This window comes from Ictalurus punctatus, chromosome 6, assembly GCF_001660625.3.
Source record: "Ictalurus punctatus breed USDA103 chromosome 6, Coco_2.0, whole genome shotgun sequence".
NCBI classification, from domain to species: Eukaryota; Metazoa; Chordata; class Actinopteri; order Siluriformes; family Ictaluridae; genus Ictalurus; species Ictalurus punctatus.
The window spans coordinates 31,859,604-31,873,886 of record NC_030421.2 but is presented as its reverse complement, the minus strand read 5'-3'; the positions used below and the strand labels follow the sequence as shown (position 1 = coordinate 31,873,886).

The window sequence follows — 14,283 nt, the reverse complement described above, 5'->3', positions numbered from 1 at the left end:
GAAGCCTAGTGCTTCAAGAAGTTTCGTTCCACCTGTCCTCTGGCACGAATTCCCAGCCAAGGCGTGTGACGATTAAGGTGCTGCAGCCATTTTTGGCATGTCTGAGACCCTGGCATATCGCATAGCCTTACGCAACCCGCACAGAACCGGGTTCAGCACCGAGGACGGCGGAGGAGGTCTGAATCAGACACTAATGACTCAGGCACACCGGTCAGGGCGCCGGATCCCACTGTGCTGAAATAGATCATTAGACCTCGCAGAAAACAGCAGGTCAGATGGTCAGCTGTGTGTATATGTGTGTGTGTGTGTGTGTGTGTGGTTGAATCAGACACCTGGGTGCGACCTTACTGTCAATAATAGACACTTTTTATATGTACACCTGCTGAAAATCAGATTTCGTCAAGAACTCGATAAACCTTTGCACATAAGCGGTACGATCGAGCGAACACTACGCTGTCGGTGAGCGAGGCCGTGAAGTCGATCACGTCTTACATCAAAGCAGTTTAAAAATGTCATCACGTGATGTAAACGTAAATGTGTTGGATGGAAGCTGAAGCAGGGGTTTCTACAAAACACGACACGGCACGACACACAAGGAACAGCACATGATCAGGAGTGTGTTACTCTGCTTATACCAGAGCGATTCGCCAAACGACTACACTGTTTAATGTTTTATTAATGAGCGTCACATCGCATGTTTGAATGGTTTATAGTTCCTTCTCCAGCCGCACCCCCCCCACCACATCGACGATGTTATGTTTTCCTTTTTTTAAAAACCATGTCTTTAAATCGGTTTATTATTAGTATTAGGCGTGGACCGCCTGCCGTACGAGTCCCCGTGTATGAGCTGTTACTATGGAAACAACAACGTATCAGAACGAGCGCACTGATGTTAACCGATCGTCCGTGTTCCGGCTGGAACGACGGAGACGTGTGGTTCTAGGAAATCTTCTGACCGATCAGAATGAAGAATTCAGCCCTGCTGTTGTATAAATATACATTTTCCTTCCTTGCTACAGTGTAAAGTAGCGAGTGTGCGGCTTGTGTAACAGTGTAAATGTGCCGTCCCCTCAAAATAACTCGACACACAGCCGTTAATGTCTGAACCGCTGGCAACAAAAGTGAGTACACCCCTACGTGAAAATGTCCAAATAGCGTCCCTTCAGACACTAAATAAGATAGTTGTAAAATAAGATGTCTACCAGAAGACAAAATACTAACCTTTTACACCGATCATCCTGTTCAAAAGTTTACACCCCCCTGGCTCTTAATGTACCTTCTTGAGCATCAGTGAATGTTTGCACCTTATGTAATAGTCGTGTACGAGTCCCTCGGTCGTCCTCATTGTGAATAGCCATCATATAGCCGCTGTTAGAAAGGGCTCAAATATGCAGAAGATGCTGGAAAAGTAAAGAATCTGCAGGACCTGGAGGATTTTTCTGAAGAACAGTGGGCAGTTTAACTGCTCCGGACAAACAAGGGACTCATTTACAACCATCACAAAACATAAACACAGTCGTGGATCATCCAGGTAACGACACCGTATTAATAATCAAGGGTATGTAAACTTTTGAACGGGGACATTTTGATAAATTCAGCTATTCTTGTGTCTTGTGGACTATATGTAAACATCTGTGATGTGAGAGAGCTTATTCGGGACAGAACTAAATAAAAAACAACCCGGGATTGTTATGATCCGTCTTATATTGTTAACAGTATTAAGATTGAGCAGATTCTGCAAGGGGTATGCAAACTTTCGGGCACAACTGTATATATGCAACGTGCTCTAGAAATCAGTTTTTGTTCATACACCAAGATTAGCATTCAACCCATAATGCTCTTCTCACCTGTTATGATCTCTCGCACTTCTGCGTCCACGGTCTTCCTCAGCAGGCGGAGCAGAGCCGGCACGCCCCCGGCGTTTCTCACGGCCGTCTTGTTGTCGTCGGTGGCTTTTCCGTACACCAGGTTCCTCAGCGCGCCGCACGCGTTCCGCTGCACCTCCACAACCTTGTGGTCCAGCAGATCCACCAGGTGCTTGATCCCACCCAGCCGACACACCTGACGGGAGGCACGTGAGATTTAACGAGATCCGACCGGTACTCACGCATTCAAGCGGAACGCCCGAGCAGAGAAGAGTGACGGCGGAGCGTTCGGAATTCGATCCGATCCCGATGACGAGGGGAACGACGAGTGAAATATCAGCATCACGGAGAGGAAATGAATCGGAGACTTTAAAGCCGGTTTTATCTTACTTAGCTGGACCTTGTAAGAGAAGCTTGTTAGTACACTCTTGGGAAAAACGTATTCCTTTCCGTGAAGAATTAAGGGTGCTTAGTTTTTATTTATTTATTTTATTCGGAAGCCTCTCTGATAGGGAAATGCTGAATTGTAATTTTTTTTTTTTTTTTAACAGTAGGACAAACTGATGAGCCCTTAAACAAACTTTTTGTTGTTGTTGTTGTTGTTGTTGTTGTTTTAATGCTCCATTTGGAGTAAAGGTCCATTTCCAACCTCCGATCTAGGGGTGATCTCCTCAACCACGAGTTCACCAAGTGACATCAAAAAAATCAACATGGCTGCTTACAGCATCTACACCCAACCCAGTAGCACTTCTTACCATTAAACGAGTTACAGTATACACAAGTGTTTCCTTTAAATAAACAAAGCTGTTCAATCTACAACGCTGAGTATACAGTTCACTGTTTCGAGGGTGTGAATATTCGCCGCTCGTCACAGTCAGCCGATTCGCTTGTCGATAACCGAAGACGGCGTCCGTGTTTATTTTCCACGCTCGGTAGCTTGGATGCACAGAAACGACCCCCACTTCCGAGGTACGTCGAACGCACCTCAAGAGTGTTAATAATGAAACTAAGCCTAAGGCCTAGGTCATTATAGTATACAGATATTTGTCGAACGGTTGCACGTGGATGTCGTCTTGTGAGTACTGCGTTTCGACTCTCGTCTCTGCTCACATGTTCCTCGCACAAGCGGACTGTTTTATATGATTATAGGTGATCCAGCGTAACGGGTGGTTCCGTTTTGACCTGATTTAACAGTCTGCGGAATGAGAAAGACAGATGTCGGCTTCGCTAGAGAATGCAAGCCCGTGGCTGTAATCTAAACGGACCTCACACATAAACCAGGATCCACCAAACGGCGTGCCTGGGGAGCTGCGCTCATTACAGCCTCGCCGCCTGAACGGTCCGATCGAGTTAATCAAGGTCAAGAGAGCCGCAAAGGTCTTTAGGAGTAACTGAATGCCAGAGGATGTTTAATTTGGGTTTGGAGTGCGGATCCCCAGGAGCGCTGTTGGAGATAAGCACCTCACCCTGGAACACACTGCCGTGTGAAGATAATCGCTATCCAAACATCTGGCCTTTTTTTTCCCCTCTTCTTCCTCGGAACACGCGGCGCTCTCGAGAAGAACTGGATAAAGACTAATGTTTGGAAATTGTGCATTTATCGGTGATATTTGGAATCGCGAGAACAAATACGGCGTAGGAATCAGAGCGCCGCGAGCGGCGCGTGTGCGGAGCGAGTGCGTGCGATGTATTTATGCACAGTGCTGCGGTCGTATCGCCACGGCGATCGGGAGAGACGCGGATCCGGGAAAGAACAGAGCTTCCGGGTGAAGGCGTGTGTGCAGCTCTGGAAAATAAAAAAATCAAACAAAACAAAACAAAACCAAAGGGAAAAAAAACAAAAAAAAAAAAAAACAAAAACGCGATATCCTGAGGTCCGGCTGAGCAAATCTCTGAAGCTCAGGGTGGAGCCAGACTAACCCTAACCCTCGCTCAGCAGGGCAGGGATCCCAGATCTATGAGCATGGACTTACACACAGAAAACACTCAAGTGTACATACAGATAAAGGGATGATCATATTTTCTCTCTCACTCCGTGTGTGTGTGTGTGTGTGTGCATAGCTGAAAACAGTGTGTGTTTTTGAATGCAGCCTTCATTTGCATAACTGAGTAATAGTTCAGTGTTGCTTAGTATTCGCTTCAATTGTGTGTGTGTGTGTGTGAGTGTGCGCGTGCGCATATGAGCGTTACCTCTGCCTTAGTGCGGTTATCTCCGAAACACAGGTGCTGTAGGTAAGCTGCTGCGTTGGCCTGCACAGAGGGAAACTGATGCTGCAGCATATGAATCACCTCCGGCAACTCCGGGTCCCTCCATGCAAACTCTCTGAAACACACACACACACACACACACACCTTTAAAGATAGACAGGCAGAACTAGACCGTCCAATACCATATAGACATAAACTGGAACAGCAGCTGGAGCAGGATGGGATGGGGCGAAGCAGTTCTGGTCAGGAATGCGAAGAATGACCGGTCTCGAGCGGAAGTGGGGATCGCTGCTCGAAGGTGAGCGAGTCCTTACTGGTGACCTGAATATGCTTTTACCCCACCCCCTTCTCCCAGGCGCCGGTGGCCATCAATCCCCTCCCTGCTACCTCACGGCCAGCTGTACCTCTAATACTCCACTCACTCCAGGTAACGAGTGAAAGGCGGCTGGACCTGACGTGATTAGCCCCAAACTTTTAAAATCCTGCTCCAGTCAGCTGTGTGAAATCTTTACACATCTGTCCAATCGGATCCTGCGGCTGCAGAGGATTCCCTTGTTGTGGAAAACATCCCGCCCGGACCCTGTTCCCAAAAGGAAACGCCCGACCGACTCCAAGGACTACAGACCCACTGCCCTCCCTCACCTCTCATGTAATGAAGACACTCGGGCCTAAAGCATGCACATTCACTGACCCTCTACGGTTTGCATATCAGCCTAACGACGCGCCCGTATAAGACGACGCCCTCGTATACATGCTCCAGAGGGTCTAGACACATCGTTACCTCTGACGCAACTGTTAGAACGATGTTTTTGACATGAATGACATGCACCCACTTCGTGCCGTAGAGGTTTTTTTTCGGCAGAGCACTTTCAGTGGCAGGGTGATCCCACCAAAATGTAAGACCGAACAGCATCGTAAGTCTTTCCTGCCTGCTGCCATCAGGCTCTTTAATGTGCACTGACTCTTATTTATTTCGTTTCTTCCGAGTCGTAATTGTTTTGATTATTTTTACTGTTGTGTTTTTCACCCCCTATATATGCAATCGCCCCATGTTGCGCAAAAACACTTTGTAGCTTTGGATATTTTATCTATCTTTCTAGTACTAGCATAGGGTATAGTATACTTTAGCGTACCGTTTTGTTTTACCAACATGGTTGTGTAGACAGAACGCCGTTTGCCCGTATGTGAGGATTGATTGCGTTTGCTTGTAACAAAGCCAATTTCCCGTGAAGGATCAATAAAGTATCTATCTATCTATTTATCAGAGTAATAACAAGACAGGAAAATATTTAGTGTCAAAAGCAGAACATCTGGAGCGTGAAAGAAAAAAAAAAAAAAAAGATCTTTATGCTTTCAAATAAAAATTTAATGACCAAAAAAAACAACAACAACAACAACAACAACAACAACAACTATACCCCATATAACCAATCGTTTCCAAAGGACTTGCTATGAAAATACTAACATGTACACAACGTGGATCAGAGCGTGTCAGAGTGTGTGACGCCGTATTTGCAATGTAGCGTCGGATGCTCGGTCCCTGAAATGGAACTTTGACAAATGACAGTACGAGCAGAAGGCCATGTATCAGCTCGAGGTGAACAAAAATAGCTTGGTCATGGGGGATCGTGCCTGATCTGGCAACACTGCAAGGACAGCTAGCCAAGTTTGAGTAAAAGGGACAGCGTCTATATATATTTAGCCGTATTTTTTTTTTTTTTTTTTTTTTTTTTTACATCTATATGATCTTTTGCATACAGATGTCAACATTTTCGCCCAAAATTCAGACAAAGATTTGATGACTATTGATCAGTGCTAGACGAATGAGCATTGAAGTCTTGATTAATATTACTGATTTGGGCGGATTATCTGCAGGGGGTATGAGGAGTTTGCTGAAAGTACTAAACGGGGTCATGTTCCTCACACAAGCGTTCCTAATAAGCAAGAAAAAAATAAAAAATATGATAAGTTGGACTTAATTAGGGGGTTTGAATACTTAAATGCCCTCGAGGGTCACGAGCTGATTCCGTATGCGCAGGTCTTTTTTTTTTTTGCTATCGAAAGTCATGGTAGAATATGACAAAAGGCTTGATTCATCTGCACGACAGTCAATAGTGTTCAAACCTGGAGATCAGCTCCAGTGTATGACCATGAACAGGAGTGAGGGAATCAATAAGCTGGGTGACGTTAAAACAATCGAGCACTTACTGAACATCACACACATAGATCATCACATCGATCTTTAATCGCAAACATAGTTGGACTGGCTGACGTCCAAATAAGCAAATTATTATTCTTGTGGGGTGAGAAGAAGCAACAGGTAGGAACCTGAAAACCTGAGTACCGTAAAATGTAATAGAATATAACCGGATCACGATATTCCCATGTCGTGAATTTTGCTCCGGTCCTTCGGTTCTGACTCCACCCCTTCAACAGACCCTGCCCTTTAGCTGCGTTCACGCCATGTCGTAATTACGACATTCTGACTTGTAGAAAGCGTTCCCTTACTCGTAGCACTCATAATTACAACTTGGAGTTTTCGGAAAGCTCCGATTTGAACCGCTTGACCGCCGCAGGGAAATGTAGTTAAGTAGTTGTCTTGTAATATTTCGGCATAATAATTCATATAATTGAATACTAATCGTGTCTTGATAATGCAAGCTTAATCGGAAAATAAACATACAATACAGTTCGATGTAATATCGCACCCGTTTAATTCCGAGCGCGAGGACGCGAACGGCTCGGAGCAGAACGCCCGGGTTGTCGTCGAGTCGTGACGGTGATTGAGCGGCATGAACGGAGAACGTTTGTGGGTGGGGTCCGTTGGAAAGGCTGAAAGTTTATTCGTGTTTTCAGTGCAGTTGTAACCTGCCTAGTCGCTGTAAAATAAATAAATAAATAAACAAACAAACAAATAAATAAATAAATTGCACACCGTGCTTTCCTCTCTCTTCTACACCCCAGTTTTCCCACTCCGATCCATGCTACTTATCCTATACGCGAGTATGTCCGATAGGGGTTGGCATACTGACATGTAAAAAGTCCAAGGCGGTTGCCAGGACAGGAGTGTGTCACTCTTTTTTACATTTTACTTAACGACGCCTAAAATAAAGAATGGCATTTTTGAATAGAACGAACAACGGCATGGTTCGAATAAAAATGACCTTTCCTTGTGCATGCTCCTACCCACACAACAAACCCTCTAATCGTTCTGCTCGTGGCAGCAGCGGAGAACTTGAAGCGCTTGGTTGGAAATCAAAATGTCTGTCAACTCAGACGCAATAAAAAAAAAACACATTTCTCCACCTGATTCCTCGCTATGAGCTGACATTTACGTAACTGCACTACCTCAGCAGTGCAGCGGCCGGTGGTATTATCAGAGCATGGGATTTGCTCAGTAAAACTGGCAAACTTATTTCAGTTCTACAAATAGCCATGGCTGTGGGCCAGTGAGACGATCTGTAACTGTCATCAAGTCTTCTACCTCACCTAGCCCAGCCACGCGTTACATACTATATACACGGCACACTACGTACTGGTGCGTGCAGTACCCGATTCTTCGAATCAAACACTAACCTTTTACGCAAGACCGAAACGACAAATTTACATGCAGTACCTCACGTCGCTGAACTGCAACGAACTCCACAGGAGCGGGCACTGCACTTCAAACACACCTAGTTCACATCTTTCGCTTCTAATCTGTGTCCGGTGAGCAGCAGAGTTCTGGGGTTGGTGCTACAACCTTTCATGAGAATTTCAATTGAGAAGAGAAGACAAGAGATGAGGAGAAGTGAGGAGAGCAGGGACGAGAAGAAAGGGGACATAAGAGAAGATGAGAGAAGAGAAGACGGGAGGGTGGGAACGGGGATCAGAGGAGAAGAAAAAAATGGAGGAGAGAAGAGAAGGGAGACGGATAAAAAGAAAACAGAAGAGAAGACGGGAAGCGAGGGGAAGGAGAGCAGAGGACTGAAGACGAGACAAGACGAGAGAAGAGAAGACAAGAGAAGGCGAGAGAAGAGAAGAAAAAACAAGTCAAGAGAAGGGAGATGAGAGAAGACAATAGGAGAGAAGAGAAGATGAGAGGAGAGAACACGAGAGAAGAGAAGATAAGGCAAGAGAAGAGAAGAAAAGAAAAGACAAGTCAAGAGAAGGGAGATGAGAGAAGAGAAGAAAAGAAAAGACAAGTCAAGAGAAGGGAGATGAGAGAAGAGAAGACAAGATGAGAGAAGACAAGATGAGAAAAGCTAATGAGAGAGAAGACAAGATGAGAGGAGAGAAGACAAGATGAGAAGAGAGAAGATGAGAGGAGAGAAGACGAGAAAAGAGGAGACGAGAGAAGAGAAGACAAGATGAGAGAAGACAAGATGAGAGGAGAGAAGACGAGAGAAGAGAAGACAAGATGAGAGAAGAGAAGACAAGATGAGAGAAGAGAAGACGAGAGAAGAGGAGAGAAAATGAGAGGAGAGAAGACGAGAAGAGAAGACGAGAGAAGAGAAGACAAGATGAGAGGAGAGAAGACAAGATGAGAGGAGAGAAGACAGGATGAGAGGAGAGAAGACGAGATGAGAGAAGACAAGATGAGAGAAGACAAGATGAGAGGAGAGAAGATGAGATGAGAGAAGAGAAGACAAGATGAGAGAAGACAAGATTAGAGGACACAAGATGAGAGAAGAGAAGATGAGAGAAGAGAAGAGAAGATGAGAGGAGAGAAGATAAGGCGAGAGAAGGGAAGAAAAGACAAGCAAGAGAAGGGAGATGAGAGAAGACAAGATTAGAGGACACAAGATGAAAGGAGAGAAGAGAAGACGAGAGAACAGAACAGAAGAGAAGTTTCCCAGTTACTGCACTAAAAGCATGTAAAATGCACCATTTGTGCAGCAGCTACTGCGCATGCTTAGATCTCACAGAAGCACACGCAGGTGCCCTGAAGTTGTGGCCTGATTTTGTGAGTATGAGTGTGAGTGTGTGTGTGTGTGTGTGTGTGAGTGTGTGTGTGTGTGTGTGTGAGTGTGTGTGTGTGTGTGCGCTCTGAACCAAGCTACATAGTCAATGTGGAACATCAGTCTTCCTGCTGAAAGTGTGAGAGTGGAGTGATCTCAGTCGGGGAGTCACATAAAAGAATTTGAGGAGGTTATGAAGCGGGCCCGGTTCTGTAGAAGCCACTGACTGAGGGGGTTCTGTAGTCAGGAAAGAGTTTGTACTTCTGATGAGGTGAAGGTGAACTCTGCAGGATCTTCCGTTTTATGTGATCAGAGGAGCTGTGTGTCCTGAATGTTCTGCGAGGGTGTTGATCTCTACCACTAAAAATCGAACTCTAATTACACATCATTATTAAAACAGCAGTGTGCCGCGCTCCGTTATTAAACACCAGCTCTCCTAACCACACCTTCTCATAACGCGTTCATTAAAATTCATAGATTTGCGCCGCTACGTGCCAGATTTCCAACCGCGCCGATGGTCCCAAGGGTACTAAAGATATACAGCACGGATGTAGGAGCACGTGCCTTGTTCTGTGTGAGCGAAATGATTATGAGTCCTCACACCTCAGTCACACCGCAGTCCTCATACAGCCGAGGTGTCCTTGGGCGAGACACTGAACCCCGAGTTGCTCCCGATGGCAAGTTGGCGCCTTGCGTGGCAACTCTGCTACCATCGGTGTGTGTGTGATTGGGTAAATGAGACACAGTGTAAAGCGCTTTGGAACCGCTTAAAAAAAAAAGCGCTATATAAGTGCACACCATTTACCGTTTACTCGGACCGGTTCTCCGACCGGTTCTCCGGCTCCGCAACCGGGGTTTGGATCGAACTGACCGTAAACCCCGTTGAATTACTTACAAGATCCGATTAGTAAACCGCTGTGCAGCCGTTTCTTGGCCCCGATTAGCAGGACGAGGCCGTGTGCGAGATGGCGGCGGTGATGTGGTGTGTTGCAGGCTGCGAAGTAAAGGAAAGTCCTAAGTGGGTGTGAATGATGTACTGATATCCGCAGGCAGCGTGCTGGAAAATGCGGGCTGACTTTACTGAAAAGGCGAGCTCTTCTCATCAAAATGTGCCTGGAGTCACACTGCATTTACCCTGCTTTGATTCTCTCTCTCTCACACACACACACACACACTGAGCACTTAATATTACATCTCTCCTATAAATCTATAAATCTCTCCTCTACCAGTCTCTGTGTGTATATATATATATATATATATATATATATATATATATATATATATATATATATATATATATATATATATATATATATATATATATATATATATATATGTACGTGGTTGCTCTGCTGCTCTGCCTGGGTCAGCACACACGAGTGTGTGAACAGCACACACACTGTGCGAGGTCAGTTGAACATGCCTTGCTTTGCCGTATACAGAAAACAGAGAGAGAGAGTGGTGTGGGAATCCACAGTAAAGGGGCCAGGCACGAGGCTTAGTGTTTAAATGTTTGGCCCCCTGCCCGGCGTACTCCAGAGTGAATGCGACAGTGTTGAATCAGCACCAGAGAAAAACCGCCCAGTAAGCAGGAGCAGCATCACTTTACACACACACACACACACACTTTACAACTGCTTGTGCAAACATAGTAGCTCGTTAAACCTGTTTAAATCTTAAAGCGATGAAAATGGCTCGTTCATTTGGTCGGACCTCGGTAAACGCAGTTGAATGGAAGTAAAACCGAAGTCATTGTTTTGGGCTCTCCGACTGTTCCCTCTGTCCCCTGTCCGGTTAGATCCGCTTTCCTCCAATACACGCGGAGCTGTCGAAAATCTTTGACTCAAAGTCACAGTCGGATAAACAAATCGGTGCTGTTGAGGAGGGAAGCTTCTTTCATTTAAGGCCTATTACAAAAGTTCAAACGGTTTCTCTATACAACAGGTCGGGAAACTGATTCGTGCTCGGACCGCTGTAATTCCCGACGCCGGTCTTCCTCGACCCGTCTAATCTCTCCTGCAGAACGCGCAGGATGCGGAAGCTAGGTGTTGAACAGGAGTAAATAGAAGGATCATATTTCCTCCGTTTTGAGATCTCTTCGCTGGCTTCCTGTTGAGTTCAGAATCGATTTTAGAATTCGTATTTATGTATACAGAACTCTTTCCGGTCTTGATCCACAGTACATTACTGACCTAGTTACTCTCCTACCAGACCTCTAAGATCCTGTACTTCTTTTAGCGGTCCGCAGTTGTCGTACTAAGACGAAGCGTGATCGAGCCTTTTCCATGGCGGGTCCCCAACTCTGGAACATTCTCCAGTCTTTAGCTATTTTTAAATCTTCTCTTAAAACTTATTTTCCGCTCGAGCCGTGTTTGCAAAGTTGGTTCCGCTCCATCATCGGCGTTTTCTGAATCGGACTCGGACTGATGCGGTTAAACCGACGCCATGTTGCTTAGGAGCGTGGGATCGCTTTCGAAGCCTCGGAGGCTGAAGCCGATCCCAGGGGCGTTACACTTCAGACACACGCTTGAGGGTTTTGGACAAACACAACGCGACGGCTCAGCTGGCCAATCAGAGCAGCCTGAGCTTTTTGGAAGGAGGGACTTTGCGAGAAATCAGAGCGTTTCTGGGAATAGAGCCTGGGATGTGACAAATAATGCGCTTTTTGAACATTAAAGCATGTTGACCTATTCTATTACACCCGGTAAACAAAATAACGAACGTTTAAAGACGTTTAAATCAAGATATTAGTCCTTTAAGTCATATACAATCGTCGAAGAATTACATGAAAAAGTAATAATAATAATAATAATAATAAAAAAGTCCAAAGTAAAAGACATGTGGGGCGTGTGTTTGTACCTGGGGTCTTTCTGAATACTGTCGATGGAGGGAGAGCGAACGGCCCCGTCGTTGATGCTGATGGCGTGCCGGGTGAAGCCGCCTTCAGAGGGTCGGTACGGGCCGGGGCGATACGGGTCTGAGTACGCCACCGCTGTGTAGCTGTTGCTTCTTTGGTACGTCATGTTGCTGCGCTGGCTGGAGCTCCTCTGCAGGTTCCCGACGCCTGAGAGGAGAACATGAAAATGTGAAAGCACGATGTTTAACTTTTAACACGAGAGAGAGAGAGAGAGAGAGAGAGAGAGAGAGAGAGAGAGAGCGATGCTGTGTGAGAAAATGCCTAAAAGGAACTGACTGTGAAAGAGCGTCTGCACAAGTGGGTGTCTGGGATTTAACAGCCTTTTCGACACACACACACACCGTTATTCTCTCGGTCTGGAAGCCATTAGTGCTGTTGAATCCTGTAGTAAACATGATGCAATTTTTCGCCAGAGCTTTCTCGTTATTTTCATGTACAGTACAGCAGGTTTAGTTCAGCACGCACGTATCACAGGCCTGATGACGGCCATTTAAATCGACTTTCTCCATGAGCAACACCTGCATATAGATAAACAACTAGGATCAGATGCTATCCTGCCAAGCCTTGTTAAATATTTAGTCAGTGAGCTCCTTGGATGAGTCGTCCTTCGTAAATAATTACTCTTTCTCCTGCTTCATCACGACTACCTTCCAGGTTTTCCGCACAACAAGCCAGCTCGGTCCCAAAAGGATCCTGTGAATCAGCTCGGGTCAGACATGTTATAGAGGATAACTACTCAGAGACACCCACCCACCCCTACACACACACACGAAAGGCAGCTTTACCAAACACATTAACTGTTGGAAATGTGAACCAGAGTGCACGAGCTGAAGCGTGCTGAGTCGCATACGGTACCTGTACTGTACTGTTTACACCGTGAAGACAATTCCATGACACATGATATGAGTCACATTCACTTTCAGCTGAGACACCGAGTGTGTGCAAAATTTCGTTAGGGGTGCTTAAAAGTGTGTAACATATGTAAGAGAGTCAAGAATGGTGACTGGAGATGTAACGGTATGAACATTTCGTATTGATAATCGTAATAAAAATCGTTTAGTTCAGTTCGAGAACACGGAGGAAGGCAGTGACGGCGCTCGGGACAATTTCCAACATTCCAAGAGGACCAAATCCGAAGTTTGGTCATATTTTGGAGTTTTATAAAAAAAAAAAAAAAATGCTGAGGGAAACTTAATAGGAGATGGTACATGGTGCCTGCAGAGCTTGGCAGAAGAAATGCGCTGTTAAAGGGGGCTTTGGAGCTTCGATGGCGCTTTTAACTCTTTCCCCCCTCGCTTTTAAATCGCTTAGGAATATGCCCGTGTGGCCGCGCTTTACACTTTCGCTTTCGAATTGGCGGAAGTTGCTCGAATGGTGGGTTCGTTATTATTCTTAATGAAAAACACAACAACAACAAAGCAGCACACCGACAAACTCGCTTATATTAAACCAAATCTTCTCCCGTCGTCTTGTCAGTCGGCTCGCCTCACTGTCCCGGTCATTCTGCACGCCTCACCCTGCCCGTCAGTCGGCTCGCCTCACCCCGCCTGTCACTCGGCTCGCCTCACTCTCCCAGTCACTCGGCTCGCCTCACCCCGCCCGTCACTCGGCTCGCCTCACCCCGCCCGTCACTCGGCTCGCCTCACTCTCCCAGTCACTCGGCTCGCCTCACCCCGCCAGTCAGTCGGCTCGCCTCACCCCGCCCGTCACTCGGCTCGCCTCACTCTCCCAGTCACTCGGCTCGCCTCACTCTCCCCGTCAGTCGGCTCGCCTCACTCTCCCCGTCACTCGGCTCGCCTCATCCCGCCCGTCAGTCGGCTCGCCTCGCCCCGCCCGTCAGTCGGCTCGCCTCACCCCGCCCGTCACTCGGCTCGCCTCGCTCTCCCCGTCACTCGGCTCGCCTCGCCCCGCCCGTCACTCGGCTCGCCTCGCTCTCCCCGTCACTCGGCTCGCCTCGCTCTCCCCGTCACTCGGCTCGCCTCGCTCTCCCCGTCACTCGGCTCGCCTCGCCCCGCCCGTCACTCGGCTCGCCTCGCTCTCCCCGTCACTCGGCTCGCCCGTCACTCGGCTCGCCTCGCTCTCCCCGTCAGTCCGACTCCTGCCGATCTCTGCTGCGACCCTGACTAATCCAGCTCATGCTGAATTGAGCAGTCGCGTTCAGTTTTGAATTGCACCGTCCGCTTCCACGCTCAAAAGACAATGTCGCGTGCTGCGCCATGCCGGGTGTGCGCGGACAGCACGTACCACGAGTTTTACAAATCACGATAATCGCGCACGGTTTTAACGATAATCAAACATGACCCGGTAATACTGAGCGTCGGGGAATTCTATCGCGGGTTATCGTGAAACCGAT

At 46.8% G+C, this 14,283-nt stretch overlaps 1 protein-coding gene across 16 annotated transcripts in view; it reads right to left on the bottom strand.

Moving 5' to 3' along the window:
- Positions 1-14,283, bottom strand: part of LOC108266581 (plakophilin-4) — a 143,485-nt gene that overhangs the window by 19,114 nt on the left and 110,088 nt on the right. For all 16 annotated transcript variants that reach the window (XM_053680595.1, XM_017470093.3, XM_017470085.3 and 13 more), the window contains 3 exons: positions 11,873-12,077; positions 4,056-4,188; positions 1,848-2,061 (listed from right to left, as the gene is read on the bottom strand). In XM_053680595.1, the coding sequence (XP_053536570.1) occupies positions 1,848-2,061; positions 4,056-4,188; positions 11,873-12,077 (552 nt within the window). The remainder of the gene's footprint in view (positions 1-1,847; positions 2,062-4,055; positions 4,189-11,872; positions 12,078-14,283) is intronic.